The sequence below is a fragment of the Dryobates pubescens genome, chromosome 17 (genome assembly GCF_014839835.1).
Source record: "Dryobates pubescens isolate bDryPub1 chromosome 17, bDryPub1.pri, whole genome shotgun sequence".
NCBI lineage: Eukaryota > Metazoa > Chordata > Aves > Piciformes > Picidae > Dryobates > Dryobates pubescens.
The window spans coordinates 23833768-23856748 of record NC_071628.1 but is presented as its reverse complement, the minus strand read 5'-3'; the positions used below and the strand labels follow the sequence as shown (position 1 = coordinate 23856748).

The 22981-nt window shown below is 58.2% G+C and overlaps 1 protein-coding gene across 1 annotated transcript in view; it reads left to right on the top strand.

The window, feature by feature from the left end:
* Positions 1–2630: 2630 nt before the first annotated feature.
* Positions 2631–22981, top strand: part of BBS4 (Bardet-Biedl syndrome 4) — a 79638-nt gene continuing 59287 nt past the window's right edge. Inside the window, exons 1-2 of the mRNA XM_054168835.1 lie at positions 2631–2709; positions 5388–5433. Of these exons, the coding sequence (XP_054024810.1) occupies positions 2686–2709; positions 5388–5433 (70 nt within the window). The 5' untranslated portion in view covers positions 2631–2685. The remainder of the gene's footprint in view (positions 2710–5387; positions 5434–22981) is intronic.

Genomic DNA, 22981 nt, shown 5'->3' with positions numbered 1-22981 from the left:
TTTCTTGCTTCCTTTGGGTTTGGTTTGGTTTCGTTTGGGTTTGGTTTTCTTTCTGGATGGGTTTTCGTTTGGTTCTCTCTCTCGCCCCCCCCCCGCGCCCCCGCTCCGCCCCGGGCCGGGGGGTGGGGAGGGATGGGGGTGGGGAGCGTGTGCTGCTGCTGCTGTAGTGAGCATATTCTTTGGGCTTTTGGGGGTTGGGGTTTTTGGGGTTGTTTTGGGGTTTTTTTTTAGAAGGCTTCTACCGGAGAAGTTGGGGGTTCTCCTCTTCCTGCACTTCTTTTCTTCCACGGCCTCCAGGGTTTGCTGTGTGTTTAGGCATCGCCCTGTCCCCCGGCGCGCAGCTCCCGCCCGGCGAGGAGCTTCTGCCCGGTGTGAGGTCCCACCCGGTGTGGGCTCCTGCCCGTTGCGCAGCTCCCGCCCGGTGCGGAGCTCCCGCCCGGTGCGGAGCTTGTGCCCAGTGTGAGGTCCCACCCGGTGTGAGCTCCTCCCTGGTGTGCAGCTCCCGCCCGGTGTGAGCTCCCGCCCGGTGTGGGCTCCTGCCCGTTGCGCAGCTCCCGCCCGGTGCGGAGCTCCCGCCCGGTGCGAGCTCCCGCCCGGTGCGAGCTCCCGCCCGGTGCAGAGCTCCCGCCCGGTGCGGAGGTTGTGCCCAGTGTGAGCTCCCACCCGGTGTGAGCTCCTGCCTGGTGCGGAGCTCCCGCCCGGTGTGAGCTCCCAGCCGGTGCACAGCTCCCGCCCGGTGTGAGCTCCCAGCCGGTGCACAGCTCCCGCCTGGTGCGGAGCTTGTGCCCAGTGTGAGGTCCCACCCGGTGTGAGCTCCTCCCTGGTGTGCAGCTCCCGCCTGGTGTGAGCTCCCGCCTGGTGCGGAGCTCCCGCCCGGTGTGAGCTCCTCCCTGGTGTGCAGCTCCCGCCCGGTGTGAGCTCCCAGCCGGTGCACAGCTCCCGGCCGGTGCGGAGCTCCCGCCCGGCGCACGCTGCCGTTCAGGATGCTTTGCCTTTGTTTTGGCCCTGGATCATCGCTGCCTGCCCCAACCCCACCCCTGCTGTAGCCAGCCGCGCAAACAGCCGCGGAGGGCTGCGTGCCCGCGGCTCTTCCATCTCGTTGGTTCCGAGGCAGGAAAAGGAGAGGGTTTTTCTGCACCGCTGCTCGAAAGACTCGAGGGCAAGATTTCGGCTGTGGATCTCCTCTCCCTCCTCCCCCCTTCCCCTGCCCTCTCCCCTGCCCACCGGACCGCTCCTCGCTGTTCTGTCTCACGTAACATGATCACTCGAGTCGTACCACGGCAAAGATGATGGAACTGTCTTTTGTGTTTCGGGGTTTGTTTTTTGGGGGCTCAATTCCTGGGCATCCTGTCCTGGCAAAATATTTAACACTCCATCCTAGTGCAGTAGAAGTTGCAAGCAGTTGGGGGCATTCGTTTTGTTTTGGGGGTGGGGGTTTTTGTGTTTCTTTTCAGTTCAAAAGGGGGACAAGAACTAACGAGCTAGCTACTGAGTCCATTTTTATGATTTCTGTAACAAGAGCTATGTCAAAGTAAACAATTGGTGGTGGTTTTATTAAATTTACTCCTGTATAGGAACTCCTCCTGTGGTATTTTTCGCCAGCCCCCTCCGGAGCCCTCGGCCGCTCCCGCCGGCTCCCAAGGGGGGAGACGCCAGCTGGGAAGGGGGTGGCTGGAAAGAGGCAGGTCGCAGGCAGCTCTGTGATACCAAAGGCTGTTTCCGGCTGGCATCTCTCTCGGTCACTTCAGCGCCCTCGCTGATGGAACACCGACGGTTCGCTCCCTTCTCTGTTCCTGCTTTCCCCTTCAGCCCCTGCCCCGACCTTGCTTGCCCCCGGGACTTCCCTGCTGGCAAGGGCTGGGATGGGAGCAGGGCTGCGTGGAGGGGATCGTTGCTTGCTCTCAAGTCCCTCCCTGCAAGCCACGGCTCCTTGGGCTTCCCCTTGGCTCGGCAGGTGTGAAAGTGCTGCTGACGGCCCCGTGTCACAGGATCACAGAGCGCTAGGGGCTGGAAGGGGGCTCGGAAGATGACATCCAGTCCTTGTATGCCCTGCTGGAGCGCGGTGGGCTGCAAGCGCGGAGCCTTGCCTCGCCTTGGCTTTCGACTGCATGCGCGGAGCAAGTGGGGCAGGCCCTAACCTAAAGGTCTGCGGTGCCTTCAGTTCCGAGGGCTCTTCTGCAAGCCTGGAGCGAAGCATTGCGAAGGCCCTGAGCTGCGGCAGCCACCCGCCGCTGCCGCTGCTCTCCTCCAGCTCCCAAGCCCTCCCGCGGGACGCCAGCACCGTCCCTACCCACAGCCGCCGCGGCCGGCAGCTCCCTGACCTCCCCTGTGCAAAAGCTGATGGAGAACCATCTCCTCCCAGCCCTGCCTCCCTGCTCCGTCCGGGGGCGGCGGCAGCTCAGCCCGCGGCAGGCCGGGGCCGCCTCGGGCGCCTGGGATCGCTGCGGCAGCAGCAGCCGCGGCGGGGATCCGAGCCCCCAGCCCCGCCGACAAACGTCTGGTTTGTGCCGGCGCGGTCACTCCGCTGCTTTTCGCAGCCCGGCGCGGGGGGCTGCCGGCTCCGGGCTCCCGGCTGCCGGCTCCGGGCTCCCGGTGCCTTCCCGTCGGGCCCCGCGCCGCGGTGCCTGGCCCGGAAGCGCTCGGAGGTCGTCCCCGCGGTAACGGCGCCGCGGCGGCAGCGGAGCCATGGCGGAGCCGCGGGACCCAGCGGTGAGTTCCTCCCCGCCGCCGCCCCCCGCCCGGCCCGGCAGCGCTGGGGGGTGGCGGTGGTGGGGCCGGGGGGGCTGAGGGCAGGCGAGGGGATGCTGCCGGGACGGAGGTCTGAGCCTGTGCGCTCCTGGCTGAGGAGCCGGCGGAAATGCCGACGTGTGGTGGCTCTGCCTCCTCTCCTTCTCTCCTCTCCCTCCCCCACTTTCCCTCCTTCCTTCTCTTTCTTTTACTCCTTCTCCCCCTCCCTCTCCTTCTCCCCCTCCCTCTCCTTCTCCCCCTCCCTCTCCTTCTCCCCCTCCCTCTCCTTCTCCCCCTCCCTCTCCTTCTCCCCCTCCCTCTCCTTCTCCCCCTCCCTCTCCCTCTCCTTCTCCCCCTCCCTCTCCCTCTCCTTCTCCCCCTCCCTCTCCCTCTCCTTCTCCCCCTCCCTCTCCCTCTCCTTCTCCCCCTCTCATGTCTGTCTGTGTATCTGGTGAAAGGCTGGGAGAGTTGGGACTATTCAGCCTGGAGAAGAGAAGGCTCCAGGGGGACCTTACAGCAGCCTTCCAGTGCCTGAAGAGTGCCTACAAGAAAGGTGGAGAGGGATTTTTGACAAGGCCTTGGAGAGATAGGACAAGAGGGAATGGATTGAGGTTTGAGGAGGGGAGATTGAGGCTGGAGATGAGGAAGAAATTCTTTGCAGTGGGTGAGGGGAGACTTTGGCACAGGCTGCCCAGGGAGGCTGTGGATGTCCCCTGCCTGGGAGGTGTTGAAGGCCAGGCTGGATGAGGCCCTGAGCAGCCTGGGCTGGGGGGAGGTGTCCCTGCCCATGGCAGGGGGTTGGAACTGGGTGATCTTGAAGGTCCCTTCCAACCCAAACCATTCTGTGAACCCATGAACCTCAAACCTTTCTCAGCCTCCAGCACATGCAGAGCGCCCTGGCTCTGCCTGCCAGGCAGGCTGGGGGCTGTGCAGCCTGGGTTCTGGCTCTCAGTCATAGAATCATAGAATCAATAAGGTTGGAGGAGATCTCAGAGCTCATCAAGCTGGCACCCAACACCTCCTGACAACCAAACCATGGCTCCAAGGGCCACATCCAATCCCCTCTGCAACACCTCCAGGGATGGGGACTCCACCACCTCCCTGGGCAGCACAGCCCAAGGGCCAATTCCTCTTGCTGGGAAGAACTTTCTCCTCCCCTCCAGCCTAAACCTCCCCTGGCACAGCTTGAGACTGTGTCCTCTTGTTCTGGGGCTGCTTGCCTGCCTGGGAGCAGAGCCCAACCCCCAGCTGGCTGGTGTGAAACAGCAACAGGACTTGGGAGGACTGCAGAGCTGTCCTGGGGCTGTGCAAGCAGAAAATGAGAAGGGCCAGAGCCCAACTGGAAACTCATCTGGGTCCAGCTGTTAAACGCTTCTGCAAGTAGATCAGTGACAAAAGGAGGGCTGAGGGGAGGCCTCTGTCCTTTGCTGGATGCAGGGGGGAGCATAGTGGCCAAGGGTGAGGAAAAGGCTGAGGGACTCAGTGTTTTCTACAGGGCAGTGGTCACTGTCTGGAGGCCTGATAAAAATCTCTGCCTAGCTGTGGCCAGGGGAGAGCAGCCCTTGGCAGGGCAGAGCTTGCCTAGCGGCCAAGGTGCTGGTTTCATCCTCTCCTCTGGGGGTTGCCACTTGTCCTGGCTGGTTGTTTTCTAGACTAGAATCAGAGAATCATTAAAGTTGGAACAGGCCTCCAAGATCATGGAGTCTCCATCCAGGTCACCACTGAACCATGTCCCTCAGCACCCCATCTCCAGGGCTTTTCAATCCCTCCAGGGATGGAGACTCCACCACTGCCCTGGGCAAGCTTGTTCCAGGGCTTGGCAACCCTTTCAGGGAAGAAATTGTTCCTCATGGCCAACCTGAATGCCCTTGGGGCAACTGGAGGCTGTTTTCTCTTGTCCTGTGACTTGTTCCTTGGGAGAAGAGACCAATCCCCACCATGCTCCAACCTCTTTTCAGGGAGTTGTAGTGAGCCAGAAGGTCTCCCTTCAGCCTCCTTTTCTCCAGGCTAAACCACCCCACTTCCCTCACCTGCTCCTCACAAGATCTCTGCTTTCAGCTTGCTCTGTTGCCCTTCACTGGACCTCCTCCAGCCCCCCAATGTCCTTCTTGGAGTGAGAGGCCCAAAACTGAGCCTAGCACTTGAGGCATGGCCTCATCAGTGCTGAGTCCAGGGGGACAATCCCTTCCCTGCTCCTGCTGCCCACACCATTGCTGATCCAGGCCAGGCTGCTGGTGGCCTTCTTGCCCACTTGGGCACACTGCTGGCTCATCTTCAGCTGCTGTCAATCAACCCCCTCAGGTCCTTTCCCACCAGGGCATATTCCATCCACTCTGCCCCGAGCCTGGAGCCTTCATGGGGTTGCTGTGACCCAGGTGCAGCAGCCAGCACTTGGTCTTGCTGAACCTCATCCCATTGGCCTTGGCACAGCAATCCAGCCTGGCCAGGCCCCTCTGTAGGTCCTTCCCACCCTAGGGTAGATGCACACTGCCACCCAGCTTGGTGTCTCTCAGAGCCTGGCTGAGGCTGCCTTCATCCCCTCCCCCAGAGCACTGATGGAGATCCTACAGAGAGCTGTCCCCTGGTGACCGCCGCTCCTCACCAGCCACCCACCAGCTCTTGCCTGAGGGATTTACTGCTCCTCTTTGCTGTCTTTTCAGATCTCCCCAGCAGCCTCAGAGCCCCCACGGCCCCGTCCTAAGAAAGGTATGCTCCAAGAGATGGTTTCCTGTCGGGGCAGCCTGGCTGCAGGGTTGGCTTCCTGCTGCGGTGCAGCTGCTCAGCAGGACTGAGACACCCACGGGCAAGGAGGAGGCTGCAGGCTGGAAGCTGCTGAGCACAAGGCCTTGTGCCTTGGGTCTGTATGATGCTCTCTGGGCTGTTGCAGCCTGCATCCCTTGTGCTCAGAATCCGCTGGTTTTCTCCTGTACACACTGCCTGAGCTGCTGCTGGCTGGGGTGCTCCTTCAGCTGCCCCGATGTTAAGAGGAGTTTGTTGGCTGGAGTTCTTCAGAGCAGTGTCTGGACGTAGGAATGCTCTTGGGGAGCAAACACTCTGTGTGCCTCCTTGCTTGGCAGAGGAAGGAGGCTCAGTGTTTGGCTCCCAAGAGCATCATCCTCACATTTTCTGAGGTCTGAAGGTAAGCTCAGGCTGCTCAGCCTGCAGCTTGTTTAGCTGGGGCTGGTTTGGGTTTGCTTGCTTTGTCTTCACACCGACAGTGAAGTTAATTACACAGATCATAGGGTGGTAGGGGTTAGAAAGGGACCTCTGGAGACCCCAAGTCCAACCCCCTGCCAAAGCAGGAGCATAGAATCCAGCACAGGTCACACAGGAACACATCCAGCTGGGGCTGGAAAGGCTCCAGAGAAGGAGACTCCACAACCTCTCTGGGCAGCCTGCTCCAGGGCTCTGGGACCTCACAGTGCAGAAGTTCCTCCTCCTGGTGAGATGGATGCAGTTTCCATCCATTGCTCCTTGTCCTATCCCAGGGCACAGTGAGCAGAGGCTGTCCCTGTCCCTTCCTTCCTGACCTCCAGCCCTCAGCTATTGATAGACATTGATCAGATCTCTTCTCAGTCTTCTCCTCTCCAGACTAAGCCCCTCCAGGGCCCTCAGCCTCTCCTCCCCAGGCAGTGCTGCAGTCCCTTCAGCATCCTGGTAGCCCTCCCTTGGACTCTCTCCAGCAGATCCCTGTCCCTCTTGACCTGGGCAGCCCAGAACTGGCTGCATTATTGCAGGTGAGGTCTCAGCAGGGCAGAGCAGAGGGGGAGAACCTCCCTGGCTCTGCTGGAGTTGTTCTGAAATCTGAAGTGGAGCAGGCACAATTTGAGCTGCCAGTTCCAAACACTTGACACAGATCTGGGTGGTGAGGGATCCACGAGAGCCTGCAGCAGGACTTGGTGTGGCAGCCTCTCCCTTCCCCTGCTCTCCTGTCCCAGCTCACCTTCCCAGTGTGGCTCTGCTCACTCACCAGACTTCTGTGCCTGATTGCAGTCAGGTTTGGTTGGGTTTTGTGTGTGTGGATTTCCCTCTCTGCAGTGTTGTAAGAAGTGCATTAAGAAGAGTGTGGCCAGCAGGGCAAGGGAGGATCTGCTGCCCCTCCACTCTGCCCCAGTGAGGCCACATCTGCAGTACTGAGTCCAGTTCTGGGCTCCCCTGTTCAAGATGGACAGGGAACTACTGGAGAGATTCCAGTGGAGGCTGCAGAGCTGCTGAGGGGCCTGGAGCAGCTCTGGGAGGAGCAAAGGCTGAGAGCCCTGGCGCTGAGAGCCTGGAGAGGAGCAGCCCCAGAGGGGAGCTGAGCAATGCTCAGCAAGAGCTACAGGGTGTGGGCAAGAGGCTGGGGCCAGACTCAGTGATGGGCTGGATGTTGTCCAGCATGTAGTCATAGAATCAGAGAATTGCCTTGGCTGGGAAAGGCCTCCAAAGCCAGCAAGTCCAAGCAGCAGCCTGAGACCAGCATGGCCATGAATTAGTTAAATAAAGACTCCTGCACAGAGAGGCTGCACAGAGAAGGCTGCACAGAGAGGCTGCACAGAGAGGCTGCACAGAGAAGGCTGCACAGAGAAGGCTGCACAGAGAAGGCTGCACAGAGAGGCTGCACAGAGAGGCTGCACAGAGAAGGCTGCACAGGAAGGCTGCACAGAGAGGCTGCACAGGAAGGCTGCACAGAGAAGGCTGCACAGAGAGGCTGCACAGAGAGGCTGCACAGAGAGGCTGCACAGAGAGGCTGCACAGAGAGGCTGCACAGAGAGGCTGCACAGAGAAGGCTGCACAGAGAAGGCTGCACAGAGAGGCTGCACAGAGAGGCTGCACAGAGAAGGCTGCACAGGAAGGCTGCACAGGAAGGCTGCACAGGAAGGCTGCACAGAGAAGGCTGCACAGAGAGGCTGCACAGAGAGGCTGCACAGAGAGGCTGCACAGAGAAGGCTGCACAGAGAAGGCTGCACAGAGAAGGCTAATCCTCTGCCTTTACAGAAGCCCAGCATGGGGTTTGGGGGTGGGAAGCACCTCTGCACATCACCCAGCCCAGCCCCCCTGCTCAAGCAGGGCACCCACAGCAGCCTGCCCAGCGTCACAGTGCTCAGGGGGGGTTGGAAGCTCTCCAGGGAAGGAGACTCCACAACCTCTCTGGGCTGCCTGCTCTGGGGCTCCAGCAGCCTCAGAGAAGTTCCTCCTCCTGTTCAGGTGGAATCTGCTGTGCTGCATTTTGTGCCTGCTGCCCCTTGCCACCCCTCAGGGAGGTGGTTGGTCTCCATCCTGTTCTCTAAAGGTTATGATGCTGATCTCTCCTCATCCTCAGAAAGCTGGGGAGGGGCTTTGGACAAGGGCTGGGGGTGACAGGATGAGGCACAATGACACTGAGCTGGGGGAGGGGAGATTGAGACTGGAGAGGAGGGAGAAATTCTTTGCAGTGAGGGTGGGGAGACTCTGGCACAGGCTGCCCAGGGAGGCTGTGGCTGCCTCCTGCCTGGAGGTGTTCAAGGCCAGGCTGGATGAGGCCTTGAGCAGCCTGGGCTGGGGGGAGGTGTCCCTGCCCATGGCAGGGGGTTGGAGCTGGGTGATCTTGAAGGTCCCTTCCAACCCAACCCATTCCATGGATCTATGAATTCTGGATTCTCCTTCTTCACAGTCTCATGGGTTTCTAGCCCAAGTTCTTCCCAGTGAGTGAAGTGAAATCCCCTTTCTGTGCCTTCTTCAGCATAGAATCACAGAACTGTCAGGGCAGGAAGGGAGCTCAAGGCTCAGCCAGCCCCAACCCCCTGCCATGGGCAGGGACACCTCACACCACAGCAGGTTGCTCACAGCCACCTCCAGCCTGGCTGCAAACACCTCCAGCCAGGAGGCTTCCACCACCTCCCTGGGCAGCCTGTGCCAGGCTCTCACCACCCTCCTGGGCAACAACTTCTTCCTCACAGCCAATCTCAATCTCCCCACTTCCAGTTTTGCTCCATCCTCCCCAGTCCTATCCCTCCCTGACACCCTCAGAAGTCCCTCTCCAGCTTTCTTGGAGCCCCCTGCAGATCCTGGAAGGCCACCAGAAGGTCTCCTGGGAGCCTTCTCTTCTCCAGCCTGCACAACCCCAGCTCCCTCAGTCTGTGCTCACAGCAGAGCAGCTCCAGCCCTCTGCTCCTCCTCGTGGCCCTGCTCTGGACACCTTCCAGCATTTTGCATCAGAAGCCCTGAAGCCAAGCTGGATGGATGCTGCCACCAGCACTTGCTCAGCTTTTAAGGCTGCAAGTCCCAGGCTGGCAGGGAATGGGTTTGCCTCCATCCCCAGCCAGTGCTGCTGAAGCCTTCATTTGGCTTTGGTGTTGCTCCAGCTGGATGCCAAAGGGGAGGAAGCGGTCCGTGGGATGCAGTTCCTTGTGGCTCTGGATGTCTCTTCCTACACAAGCCTTAGCTCAGAATTAGCTGTGCAGAAGGCAAAGGACTCTGGGCAGTGACTTTTGTAGCTCTGTGCTCTGTCTGGGGACGCTGAGGCACCTCCAGTGCCTGGCAGCCCTGGGCTCGCGCTGAGACGCGGAGCCTCGGCAGCCCTTCTGCTCTGCCAGCTCCTCTTGGACTCTGCTGCCTTTCATCCAGGGGGCAAAAGCTGCTCTGAGCTGCCTGAGGGTTAATCTCTTAGGAAATGAGGGCAGCAGCAAGCTTTGCAACAGGGAGTGATGTAACAGTGTCCTTGGTGCCTGGCTGTGTGCTGGGGGCACGCAGGGGAGGGGGGCAGGAAGCACAGGTGGTGGCACCTCTGCTTTGGGGGCGTTTGGCAGGAGAGGACAGCAGCAGTTTGCCCATGGCTGTTGTGGGGCTTTGTTTGAATAGGGTTGGTGTAGATCATCCATGAAGTGCCTCATTGTGCAGAGAAGGGCCTGGGGCTGCTGGATGCCAGCAGTGTGCCCAGGGGGTCAAGAAGGCCACGAGCAGCCTGGCCTGGATCAGCAATGGTGTGGTCAGCAGGAATAAAGAAGTGACTGTGCCCTGTGCTCGGCACTGGGGAGGCCACACCTTGAGTCCTGGCTTCAGTTTTGGGCCCCTCACCACAAGAAGAGCACTGAGGGGCTAGAGCAGGGCAGCAGAGGTGGTGAAGGGTCTGGGGAGCAGGGCTGGTGAGGAGCAGCTGAGGGAACTGGGGTTGGAGGTTCAGAGGATGCTTCATTGCTGTCTCCAGCTCCCTGAGAGGAGGCTGCAGTGAGCTGGGGGCTGGGCTCTGCTCTCTGCTCTCAGGTGATGGAAGGAGAGGCAGTGGCCTGAAATTGTGCCAGGGGAGGCTTAGGTTGAGAGGAGGAAAGATTTCTTTGCTGCAAGAGGGGTCAGGGATTGGCAGAGGCTGCCCAGGGAGGTGGTGGAGTCAGCACTGCTGCAGGTGTGGTGCTTCAGGATCTAGCACAGTGGTCCTGGTAGTTGGGTTCCCAAGAGCCATGCGGCACTCAGGGCCATGGTTTGATGGTCATGGTGGTGTTGGGCTGATGGTTGGACTGGGTGATCTTGGAGGTCTGTGCCAATCCAAACAAATCCATGATTCTGTGTCCCTGCTTTCATTTGGCAGTGAGCTTTGAGGGGCCAGGCAGATCTCCATCAGCTCTGCTGGAGGCCTGCTGCTCAGCTTCCTTCCAGGTGCCATTTGCAGACACCCCATGGGAGCTCTGTGGTGCAGTGATTTGCCTCTTCTCTATTTGAGTTGTATTTTCAAGTAGTAAAGAACTTGTTCCTCACATCCAATCTCGATCTGCCCTCTCCAGTTTGCAGCCATTGGCCCTGGTCCTGTCCCTGCAGGCCTTTGTGAGCAAGGGAGCTCTGCTCCTTGGAGCAGTGGAAACATCAGCCTGCAAAGATGAGCTCCTAACCTGCCTGCTGCACTTGCAATTAATCAGAAACCCTCCTGAATGCTTTCCTGCTTGGAATGCACACAGGCTGCCTCCTGTCTCCCCCCTTCCCTTCTCCACACAGGCCAGTGAGGTCCTTCTCTAGTGTCTGATAGAGTAGACTAGACTAGACTAGAATTAGCCAGGTTGGAAAAGACCTTGGAGATCATTGAGTCCAACCTGTCCCCCAGCACCATCTGATCAACTCAGCCATGGCACCAAGGGCCTCAGCCAGGCTCTTCCTAAGCACCTCCAGGGATGGGGACTCCACCACCTCCCTGGGCAGCACAGCCCAAGGGCCAATATCTCTGTCTGGGAAGAATTTCTTCCTCCCCTCCAGCCTCAACCTCCCCTGGCACAGCTGCAGACTGTGTCCTCTTGTTCTGGGGCTGCTTGCCTGCCTGGCAGAAGAGCCCAAGCCCCAGCTGGCTCCCAGCTCCCTGCAGGGAGTTGCAGAGAGCAAGAAGGTCTCCCCTGAGCCTCCTCTTCTGCAGGCTAAGCAAGCCCAGCTCCCTCAGCCTCTCCTGCCAGGGCTGTGCTCCAGACCCCTCCCCAGCCTCCTTGCCCTTCTCTGGACACCTTCAAGTCTCTCAATGGCCTTCTGAAACTGAGGAGCCCAGAACTGGACACAGGACTCCAGCTGTGGCCTGAGCAGTGCTGAGCCCAGGGCACAATGACCTCCCTGCTGCTGCTGGCCACACTCTGCCTGCTGCAGGCCAGGCTGCCCTTGGCCTTCTTGGCCCCCTGGGCACACTGCTGCCTCCTCTTCAGCTGCTGTCCACCACTCCCCCCAGGTCCCTCTCTGCCTGGCTGCTCTCAGCCACTCTGTCCCCAGCCTGCAGCACTGCCTGGGGTTGCTGTGGCCAAAGTGCAGCCCCTGGCACTTGGCTGTGTTCAATCTGCTGCCCTTGGCCTCTGCCCATCTGTGCAGCCTGGCAAGGTCCCTCTGCAGAGCTCTGCTGCCCTCTGACAGCTCAACTCCTGCCCCCAGCTTGCTGTCAGCTGCACCTCTCCTGCTGCTGGACTCCATCCCCTCCTCCAGATCATCAATCAAGATATTGAGCAGGCTGGGGCCCAGCACTGCTCCCTGGGGCACACCACTGGTGCCTGGCTGCCAGCTGGCTGTGGCACCATTCACCACCACTCTCTGGGCTCAGCCTCCAGCCAGTTCCTAGCCCAGCTCAGGGGAGCTGACAGTGCTGTGGTGATGTGCTTTTACCAGCTTGTGTTGCTGGGCTTTATGGAACAGGAGTTTACTTCTCTTTATCACGGGGGGGGGTGAAAAAAATCAGGTGTTCAGCAACGAAGCTGTGGGCTCCTGTGAGTCTAATAACAGTCCAGAGGTTAATGGAGCAATTTGAAACCCATCTGGCTTCCCACACAAATATTAGGCCTCTGGTTTGCTGAGGCAGAGGGATGGCTTTTTAATAGCAGGGCAGATTCCTCCATACCTAGAGAGTGACAGGTTGAAGGCACAGAAAGGGGATTTCACTTCACTCACTGGGAAGAACTTGGGCTAGAAACCCATGAGACTGTGAAGAAGGAGAATCCAGAATTCATAGATCCATGGAATGGGTTGGGTTGGAAGGGACCTTCAAGCTCAGCCAGCTCCAACCCCCTGCCATGGGCAGGGACACCTCCCCCCAGCCCAGGCTGCTCAAAGCCTCATCCAGCCTGGCCTCCAACACCTCCAGGCAGGAGGCAGCCACAGCCTCCCTGGGCAGCCTGTGCCAGAGCCTCACCACTCTCACTGCAAAGAATTTCTTCCTCACCTTTAGTCTCAATCTGCCCTCTCCCAGTTTCAATCCACTGTCCCTTCTCCTGTCACCCCCAGCCCTTTTCCATTGTCCCTCCCCAGCCCTTCTTGTAGCCCCTTCAGGCCCTGGAAGGCTGCTCCTGGCAGACACCTCCAGCCTGCTGTTTAATTCAAACACTGCAAATGCACACTGGGCCCAAATGTCCCAGGTGAGACTTGCACAGCGAGGCAGAGCAAGCTGGGGGGTACTGAGGATGAGGAGAGATCAGCATCATAACCTTTAGAGAACAGGATGGAGACCAACCACCTCCCTGAGGGGTGGCAAGGGGCAGCAGGCACAAAATGCAGCACAGCAGATTCCCCCTGAACAGGAGGAGAAACTTCTCTGAGGCTGCTGGAGCCCCAGAGCAGGCAGCCCAGAGAGGTTGTGGAGTCTCCTTCCCTGGAGAGCTTCCAACCCCCCCTGAGCACTGTGACGCTGGGCAGGCTGCTGTGGGTGCCCTGCTTGAGCAGGGGGGCTGGGCTGGGTGATGTGCAGAGGTGATTCCCACCCCCAAACCCCATGCTGGGCTTCTGTAAAGGCAGAGGCACCACACTCAAGGATGTCAGAGTTAACCTTCAACACCACCAGGGAGGAGGCATCCACAGCCTCCCGTGGCAACCTGGCCAGGGTCTCCCCACCCTCACTGGCAAGTCGGAAGTGGAACTCACCTGCAAAGCAGACAAAAGTCCTATGGGGGTTCCCAAGCCTGGAGTCATCCAGACAAGGTCTGGCTCTGCTGAAGGCCAAGTGTGGCTGCTGCATAACAAATAACTCCTGGCTTAAGCACTAGAAGATAAGTGGCTTCTGTGGATGTGCCCTCTGCAAAGAGCTCTTGCTCTCTCTCTCTGGGCAGCTGTTGCTCACACCATGGACCAGTGAGGATCCCTCTGCTCCTGCAGGGATTTTAGGGGATCCAGTGAGTATCTTAACACCTTGAGCACTCTGAAGGGCAGGAAGGCCACTGTGGGCCCAGAGAAGGGCAACCAAGCTGGGGAAGGGACTGGGGAAAAGGGCTGGGGAGGAACAGCTGAGGGAGCTGGGGGGGTTTTGGCTGGAGAAGAGGAGGGTGAGAGAAGAACTCATTGCTCTCCACAGCTCCCTGAGAGGAGGTTGGGGCCAGGTGGGGGTTGGGCTCTGCTTCATAACAAGGGACAGGACAAGAGGAAATGGCCTCGAGGTGCCCCAGGGTAGGTTTAGGTTGGAAATCAGAATCAGCTCCACTGAAAGGGTTCTTAAAGACTGGCACAGGCTGCCCGGGGAGGAGGAGGAATCCCCAACCCTGGGGGGCTCAGAGCGGTGTAGGTGAGGTCCTGAGAGCCAGGGTTTAGCAGTGGCTTTGGCAGAGGCAGAGAATGGTTGGGCTGGATGATGTCAGAGGGCTTTGCTGAGCAGAATGATGCAGTGGTGGGGAGGCAGGGACTGTGAGGCAGTGGCTGTGAGGCAGTGATTGTGATGCAGTGCTTGTGAGGCAGTAGTTGTGAGGCAGTGGTTCTGACGCAGTGGTTCTGACACAGTGTTTCTGATGCTGTGGATCTGACGCAGTGGTTCTGATGCAGTGGTTCTGGTGCAGCGATTCTGATGCAGTGGATCTGATGGAGAGGTTCTGATGATCTGGTTCTGATGCTGTGGATCCGATGCAGTGGTTCCGATGCAGTGGATCTGATGCTGTAGTTCTGATGCAGTGGTTCTGATGCTGTGGATCCGATGCAGTGGTTCCGATGCAGTGGATCTGATGCAGTGGTTCTGGTGCAGCGATTCTGATGCAGTGGATCTGATGGAGAGGTTCTGATTCTCTGGTTCTGATGCAGCGGTTCTGATGCTGTGGATCTGGTGCAGCGGTTCTGATGCAGTGGTTCTGATGCTGCGGTTCTGGTGCTGCGGTTCTGATGCAGCGGTTCTGGTGCTGCGCTTCTGATGCAGTGGTTCTGATGCAGTGGTTCTGATGCTGCGGTTCTGATGCTGCGGTTCTGGTGCTGCGGTTCTGATGCAGCGGTTCTGATGCTGCGGTTCTGGTGCTGCGGTTCTGATGCAGTGGTTCTGATGCAGCGGTTCTGGTGCTGCGCTTCTGATGCAGTGGTTCTGATGCAGTGGTTCTGATGCTGCGGTTCTGATGCTGCGGTTCTGGTGCTGCGCTTCTGATGCTGCGGTTCTGATGCTGCGGTTCTGGTGCTGCGGTTCTGATGCTGCGGTTCTGGTGCTGCGGTTCTGATGCTGCGGTTCTGATGCTGCGGTTCTGATGCTGCGGTTCTGGTGCTGCGCTTCTGATGCTGCGGTTCTGATGCTGCGGTTCTGGTGCTGCGGTTCTGATGCTGCGGTTCTGGTGCTGCGGTTCTGATGCTGCGGTTCTGGTGCTGCGGTTCTGATGCTGCGGTTCTGGTGCTGCGGTTCTGGTGCTGCGGTTCTGATGCTGCGGTTCTGATGCTGCGGTTCTGATGCTGCGGTTCTGGTGCTGCGGTTCTGGTGCTGTGGTTCTGATGCTGCGGTTCTGATGCTGCGCTTCTGATGCTGCGCTTCTGATGCTGCGCTTCTGATGCTGCAGTTCTGATGCTGCGGTTCTGGTGCTGCGGTTCTGATGCTGTGGTTCTGGTGTTGTGGTTCTGATGCTGTGGTTCTGGTGCTGGGGTTCTGATGCTGTGGTTCTGGTGCTGTGGTTCTGATGCTGCGGTTCTGATGCTGTGGTTCTGGTGCTGGGGTTCTGATGCTGTGGTTCTGATGCTGTGGTTCTGGTGCTGAGGTTCTGATGCAGTGGATCTGATGGAGAGGTTCTGATGATCTGGTTCTGATGCTGTGGATCCGATGCAGTGGTTCCGATGCAGTGGATCTGATGTTGTAGTTCTGATGCAGTGGTTCTGATGCTGTGGATCCGATGCAGTGGTTCCGATGCAGTGGATCTGATGCAGTGGTTCTGGTGCAGCGATTCTGATGCAGTGGATCTGATGGAGAGGTTCTGATTCTCTGGTTCTGATGCAGCGGTTCTGATGCTGTGGATCTGGTGCTGCGGTTCTGATGCAGTGGTTCTGATGCTGCGGTTCTGGTGCTGCGGTTCTGATGCAGCGGTTCTGGTGCTGCGCTTCTGATGCAGTGGTTCTGATGCAGTGGTTCTGATGCTGTGGTTCTGATGCTGCGGTTCTGGTGCTGCGGTTCTGATGCTGCGGTTCTGATGCAGCGGATCTGGTGCTGCGGTTCTGATGCAGTGGTTCTGGTGCTGCGGTTCTGGTGCTGTGGTTCTGGTGCTGCGGTTCTGATGCTGTGGTTCTGATGCTGCGGTTCTGGTGCTGTGGTTCTGGTGCTGCGCTTCTGATGCTGCGCTTCTGATGCTGTGGTTCTGGTGCTGCGGTTCTGATGCTGCGGTTCTGATGCTGCGCTTCTGATGCTGCGGTTCTGATGCTGCGGTTCTGGTGCTGCGGTTCTGGTGCTGCGGTTCTGATGCTGCGGTTCTGATGCTGCGCTTCTGATGCTGCGGTTCTGATGCTGCGGTTCTGGTGCTGCGGTTCTGGTGCTGCGGTTCTGATGCTGCGGTTCTGATGCTGTGGTTCTGGTGCTGAGGTTCTGATGCTGCGGTTCTGATGCTGCGCTTCTGATGCTGCGGTTCTGATGCTGCGGTTCTGGTGCTGCGGTTCTGGTGCTGCGGTTCTGGTGCTGTGGTTCTGATGCTGTGGTTCTGATGCTGTGGTTCTGGTGCTGAGGTTCTGATGCTGCGGTTCTGATGCTGCGGTTCTGGTGCTGCGGTTCTGATGCTGCGCTTCTGATGCTGCGCTTCTGATGCTGCGGTTCTGATGCTGCGGTTCTGATGCTGCGGTTCTGGTGCTGCGGTTCTGGTGCTGCGGTTCTGGTGCTGCGGTTCTGATGCTGCGGTTCTGATGCTGTGGTTCTGGTGCTGAGGTTCTGATGCTGCGGTTCTGATGCTGCGGTTCTGATGCTGCGCTTCTGATGCTGCGGTTCTGATGCTGCGGTTCTGGTGCTGCGGTTCTGGTGCTGCGGTTCTGGTGCTGTGGTTCTGATGCTGTGGTTCTGATGCTGTGGTTCTGGTGCTGAGGTTCTGATGCTGCGGTTCTGATGCTGCGGTTCTGGTGCTGCGGTTCTGGTGCTGTGGTTCTGGTGCTGAGGTTCTGATGCTGCGGTTCTGATGCAGCGGTTCTGATGCTGCGCTTCTGATGCTGCAGTTCTGATGCAGCGGTTCTGGTGCTGCGGTTCTGATGCTGTGGTTCTGGTGTTGTGGTTCTGATGCTGTGGTTCTGGTGCTGGGGTTCTGATGCTGTGGTTCTGGTGCTGTGGTTCTGATGCTGCGGTTCTGATGCTGTGGTTCTGGTGCTGCGGTTCTGGTGCTGTGGTTCTGGTGCTGGGGTTCTGATGCTGTGGTTCTGATGCTGTGGTTCTGGTGCTGAGGTTCTGATGCAGTGGATCTGATGGAGAGGTTCTGATGATCTGGTTCTGATGCTGTGGATCCGATGCAGTGGTTCCGATGCAGTGGATCTGATGTTGTAGTTCTGATGCAGTGGTTCTGATGCTGTGGATCCGATGCAGTGGTTCCGATGCAGTGGATCTGATGCAGTGGTTCTGGTGCAGCGATTCTGATGCAGTGGATCTGATGGAGAGGTTCTGATTCTCTGGTTCTGATGCAGCGGTTCTGATGCTGTGGATCTGGTGCTGCGGTTCTGATGCAGTGGTTCTGATGCTGCGGTTCTGGTGCTGCGGTTCTGATGCAGCGGTTCTGGTGCTGCGCTTCTGATGCAGTGGTTCTGATGCAGTGGTTCTGATGCTGTGGTTTTGATGCTGCGGTTCTGGTGCTGCGGTTCTGATGCTGCGGTTCTGATGCAGCGGATCTGGTGCTGCGGTTCTGATGCTGTGGTTCTGATGCAGGGGTTCTGATGCAGCGGTTCTGATGCTGTGGTTTTGATGCTGCGGTTCTGATGCAGCGGATCTGGTGCTGCGGTTCTGGTGCTGCGGTTCTGATGCTGTGGTTCTGGTGCTGCGGTTCTGGTGCTGTGGTTCTGGTGCTGTGGTTCTGGTGCTGCGGTTCTGATGCTGCGGTTCTGATGCAGCGGTTCTGATGCAGCGGTTCTGATGCTGCGGTTCTGATGCAGCGGTTCTGATGCAGCGGTTCTGATGCTGCGGTTCTGATGCTGCGGTTCTGATGCAGGGGTTCTGATGCAGCGGTTCTGATGCAGCGCTTCTGATGCAGCGGTTCTGATGCTGCGGTTCTGGTGCTGCGGTTCTGGTGCTGCGGTTCTGGTGCTGCGGTTCTGATGCAGGGGTTCTGATGCAGCGGTTCTGATGCAGCGCTTCTGATGCAGCGGTTCTGATGCTGCGGTTCTGGTGCTGCGGTTCTGATGCTGCGGTTCTGATGCAGGGGTTCTGATGCAGCGGTTCTGATGCAGCGGTTCTGATGCTGCGGTTCTGATGCAGCGGTTCTGGTGCAGCGGTTCTGGTGCAGCGGTTCTGATGCTGCGGTTCTGGTGCTGCGGTTCTGATGCAGTGGTTCTGATGCAGTGGTTCTGATGCTGTGGTTCTGATGCAGCGGTTCTGATGCACTGGTTCTGATGCAGTGGTTCTGATGCTGTGGTTCTGATGCAGCGGTTCTGATGCACTGGTTCTGATGCAGTGGTTCTGATGCAGCGGTTCTGGTGCAGCGGTTCTGATGCACTGGTTCTGGTGCAGTGGTTCTGATGCTGCGGTTCTGGTGCTGCGGTTCTGATGCAGTGGTTCTGATGCAGTGGTTCTGATGCTGTGGTTCTGATGCAGCGGTTCTGATGCACTGGTTTTGATGCAGTGGTTCTGATGCTGTGGTTCTGATGCAGCGGTTCTGATGCACTGGTTCTGATGCAGTGGTTCTGATGCTGTGGTTCTGATGCAGCGGTTCTGATGCACTGGTTCTGATGCAGTGGTTCTGATGCAGCGGTTCTGGTGCAGCGGTTCTGGTGCAGCGGTTCTGATGCAGTGGTTCTGATGCAGCGGTTCTGATGCAGTGGTTCTGATGCTGCAGTTCTGATGCAGTGGTTCTGATGCAGTGGTTCTGATGCAGCGGTTCTGATGCACTGGTTCTGATGCAGCGGTTCTGATGCAGCGGTTCTGGTGCAGTGGTTCTGATGCAGCGGTTCTGGTGCTGCGGTTCTGATGCTGCGCTTCTGATGCTGCGCTTCTGATGCTGCGGTTCTGATGCTGCGGTTCTGATGCAGCGGTTCTGATGCAGTGGTTCTGATGCTGCAGTTCTGATGCAGTGGTTCTGATGCTGCGGTTCTGATGCAGTGGATCTGATGGAGAGGTTCTGATTCTCTGGTTCTGATGCAGCGGTTCTGATGCTGTGGATCTGGTGCTGCGGTTCTGATGCAGTGGTTCTGATGCTGCGGTTCTGGTGCTGCGGTTCTGATGCAGCGGTTGTGGTGCTGCGCTTCTGATGCAGTGGTTCTGATGCAGTTGTTCTGATACTGTGGTTCTGATGCTGCGGTTCTGGTGCTGCGGTTCTGATGCTGCGGTTCTGATGCAGCGGTTCTGGTGCTGCGGTTCTGATGCAGTGGTTCTGGTGCTGCGGTTCTGGTGCTGTGGTTCTGGTGCTGCGGTTCTGATGCTGTGGTTCTGATGCTGTGGTTCTGGTGCTGCGGTTCTGGTGCTGCGCTTCTGATGCTGCGCTTCTGATGCTGTGGTTCTGGTGCTGCGGTTCTGATGCAGCGGTTCTGATGCAGCGGTTCTGGTGCTGCGGTTCTGATGCTGCGCTTCTGATGCTGCGCTTCTGATGCTGCGCTTCTGATGCTGCGCTTCTGATGCTGCGGTTCTGATGCTGCGGTTCTGAAGCTGCGGTTCTGGTGCTGCGGTTCTGATGCTGCGGTTCTGATGCTGCGGTTCTGGTGCTGCGGTTCTGGTGCTGTGGTTCTGATGCTGTGGTTCTGGTGCTGTGGTTCTGGTGCTGAGGTTCTGATGCTGCGCTTCTGATGCTGCGGTTCTGATGCTGCGGTTCTGATGCTGCGGTTCTGGTGCTGCGGTTCTGATGCTGCGGTTCTGGTGCTGCGGTTCTGGTGCTGCGGTTCTGGTGCTGCGCTTCTGATGCTGCGGTTCTGATGCTGCGGTTCTGATGCTGCGGTTCTGGTGCTGCGGTTCTGGTGCTGCGGTTCTGGTGCTGCGGTTCTGATGCTGCGGTTCTGGTGCTGCGGTTCTGGTGCTGCGGTTCTGGTGCTGTGGTTCTGATGCTGTGGTTCTGGTGCTGTGGTTCTGGTGCTGAGGTTCTGATGCTGCGATTCTGATGCTGCGGTTCTGATGCTGCGGTTCTGATGCTGCGGTTCTGATGCTGCGGTTCTGGTGCTGCGGTTCTGGTGCTGTGGTTCTGATGCTGTGGTTCTGGTGCTGTGGTTCTGGTGCTGAGGTTCTGATGCTGCGGTTCTGATGCAGCGGTTCTGATGCAGCGGTTCTGATGCTGCGGTTCTGGTGCTGCGGTTCTGGTGCTGCGCTTCTGATGCTGCGGTTCTGATGCTGCGGTTCTGGTGCTGCGGTTCTGATGCAGCGGTTCTGATGCAGCGGTTCTGATGCTGCGGTTCTGGTGCTGCGGTTCTGATGCAGCGGTTCTGATGCAGCGGTTCTGATGCAGGGGTTCTGATGCAGCGGTTCTGATGCTGCGGTTCTGATGCTGCGGTTCTGATGCAGGGGTTCTGATGCAGCGGTTCTGATGCTGCGGTTCTGGTGCTGCGGTTCTGGTGCTGCGGTTCTGATGCAGGGGTTCTGATGCAGCGGTTCTGATGCAGCGGTTCTGATGCAGCGGTTCTGGTGCAGTGGTTCTGATGCTGCGGTTCTGGTGCTGCGGTTCTGATGCAGTGGTTCTGATGCAGTGGTTCTGATGCTGTGGTTCTGATGCAGCGGTTCTGATGCAGTGGTTCTGATGCAGTGGTTCTGATGCTGTGGTTCTGATGCAGCGGTTCTGATGCACTGGTTCTGATGCAGTGGTTCTGATGCAGCGGTTCTGGTGCAGCGGTTCTGGTGCAGCGGTTCTGATGCAGTGGTTCTGATGCAGCGGTTCTGATGCAGTGGTTCTGATGCTGCAGTTCTGATGCAGTGGTTCTGATGCAGTGGTTCTGATGCAGCGGTTCTGATGCACTGGTTCTGATGCAGCGGTTCTGATGCAGCGGTTCTGGTGCAGTGGTTCTGATGCAGCGGTTCTGATGCAGCGGTTCTGGTGCAGCGGTTCTGATGCAGTGGTTCTGATGCAGCGGTTCTGATGCAGTGGTTCTGATGCTGCAGTTCTGATGCAGTGGTTCTGATGCTGCGGTTCTGATGCAGTGGTTCTGATGCAGCGGTTCTGATGCAGCGGTTCTGGTGCAGCGGTTCTGATGCAGCGGTTCTGATGCACTGGTTCTGGTACAGTGGTTCTGATGCTGCGGTTCTGATGCAGCGGTTCTGGTGCAGCGGTTCTGATGCAGTGGTTCTGATGCAGTGGTTCTGATGCAGCGGTTCTGATGCAGCGGTTCTGATGCACTGGTTCTGGTGCAGTGGTTCTGATGCTGCGGTTCTGATGCAGCGGTTCTGGTGCAGCGGTTCTGATGCAGTGGTTCTGATGCAGCGGTTCTGATGCAGTGGTTCTGATGCTGCAGTTCTGATGCAGTGGTTCTGATGCTGCGGTTCTGATGCAGTGGTTCTGATGCAGTGGTTCTGGTGCAGTGGTTCTGATGCAGCGGTTCTGATGCAGCGGTTCTGGTGCAGTGGTTCTGATGCTGCGGTTCTGATGCAGCGGTTCTGGTGCAGTGGTTCTGATGCTGCGGTTCTGATGCAGCGGTTCTGATGCAGTGGTTCTGATGCAGCGGTTCTGGTGCAGTGGTTCTGATGCTGCGGTTCTGATGCAGCAGTTCTGGTGCAGCGGTTCTGATGCAGTGGTTCTGATGCAGCGGTTCTGATGCAGTGGTTCTGATGCTGCAGTTCTGATGCAGTGGTTCTGATGCTGCGGTTCTGATGCAGTGGTTCTGATGCAGCGGTTCTGATGCAGTGGTTCTGATGCTGCGGTTCTGATGCAGCGGTTCTGATGCTGCGGTTCTGATGCAGCGGTTCTGATGCAGCGGTTCTGATGCAGCGGTTCTGGTGCAGTGGTTCTGATGCTGCGGTTCTGATGCAGCGGTTCTGATGCAGCGGTTCTGATGCAGTGGTTCTGATGCAGCGGTTCTGGTGCAGTGGTTCTGATGCTGCGGTTCTGGTGCAGTGGTTCTGATGCTGCGGTTCTGGTGCAGTGGTTCTGATGCTGCGGTTCTGATGCAGTGGTTCTGATGCAGCGGTTCTGGTGCAGTGGTTCTGATGCTGCGGTTCTGGTGCAGTGGTTCTGATGCAGCGGTTCTGATGCAGCGGTTCTGATGCAGCGGTTCTGGTGCAGTGGTTCTGATGCTGCGGTTCTGATGCAGCGGTTCTGATGCAGCGGTTCTGATGCAGTGGTTCTGATGCAGCGGTTCTGGTGCAGTGGTTCTGATGCAGCGGTTCTGATGCAGCGGTTCTGATGCAGTGGTTCTGATGCAGCGGTTCTGGTGCAGTGGTTCTTATGCTGCGGTTCTGGTGCAGTGGTTCTGATGCAGCGGTTCTGATGCAGCGGTTCTAATGCAGCGGTTCTGGTGCAGCGGTTCTGATGCAGTGGTTCTGATGCAGCGGTTCTAATGCAGCGGTTCTGGTGCAGCGGTTCTGGTGCAGCGGTTCTGGTGCAGTGGTTCTGATGCTGCGGTTCTGATGCTGCGGTTCTGATGCTGCGGTTCTGATGCAGTGGTTCTGATGCTGCGGTTCTGGTGCTGTGGTTCTGATGCAGCGGTTCTGATGCAGTGGTTCTGATGCAGTGGTTCTGATGCTGCGGTTCTGATGCTGCGGTTCTGATGCTGCGGTTCTGATGCAGTGGTTCTGATGCAGTGGTTCTGATGCAGTGGTTCTGATGCAGTGGTTCTGATGCTGCGGTTCTGATGCAGTGGTTCTGATGCTGCGGTTCTGATGCAGTGGTTCTGCTGCTGCGGTTCTGATGCTGTGGTTCTGCTGCTGCGGTTCTGATGCAGTGGTTCTGATGCAGCGGTTCTGGTGCAGTGGTTCTGATGCAGCGGTTCTGGTGCAGTGGTTCTGATGCAGCGGTTCTGATGCAGCGGTTCTAATGCAGCGGTTCTGGTGCAGCGGTTCTGATGCAGTGGTTCTGATGCAGCGGTTCTAATGCAGCGGTTCTGGTGCAGCGGTTCTGGTGCAGCGGTTCTGGTGCAGCGGTTCTGATGCTGCGGTTCTGATGCTGCGGTTCTGATGCAGTGGTTCTGATGCTGCTGTTCTGGTGCTGTGGTTCTGATGCAGCGGTTCTGATGCAGTGGTTCTGATGCAGTGGTTCTGATGCTGCGGTTCTGATGCTGCGGTTCTGATGCTGCGGTTCTGATGCAGTGGTTCTGATGCAGTGGTTCTGATGCAGTGGTTCTGATGCTGCGGTTCTGCTGCTGCGGTTCTGATGCAGCGGTTCTGATGCAGCGGTTCTGATGCAGTGGTTCTGCTGCTGCGGTTCTGATGCTGTGGTTCTGCTGCTGCGGTTCTGATGCTGTGGTTCTGCTGCTGCGGTTCTGATGCAGCGGTTCTGATGCAGCGGTTCTGACTCCTCCATGCCCCGAGGGGGTGCCTCTG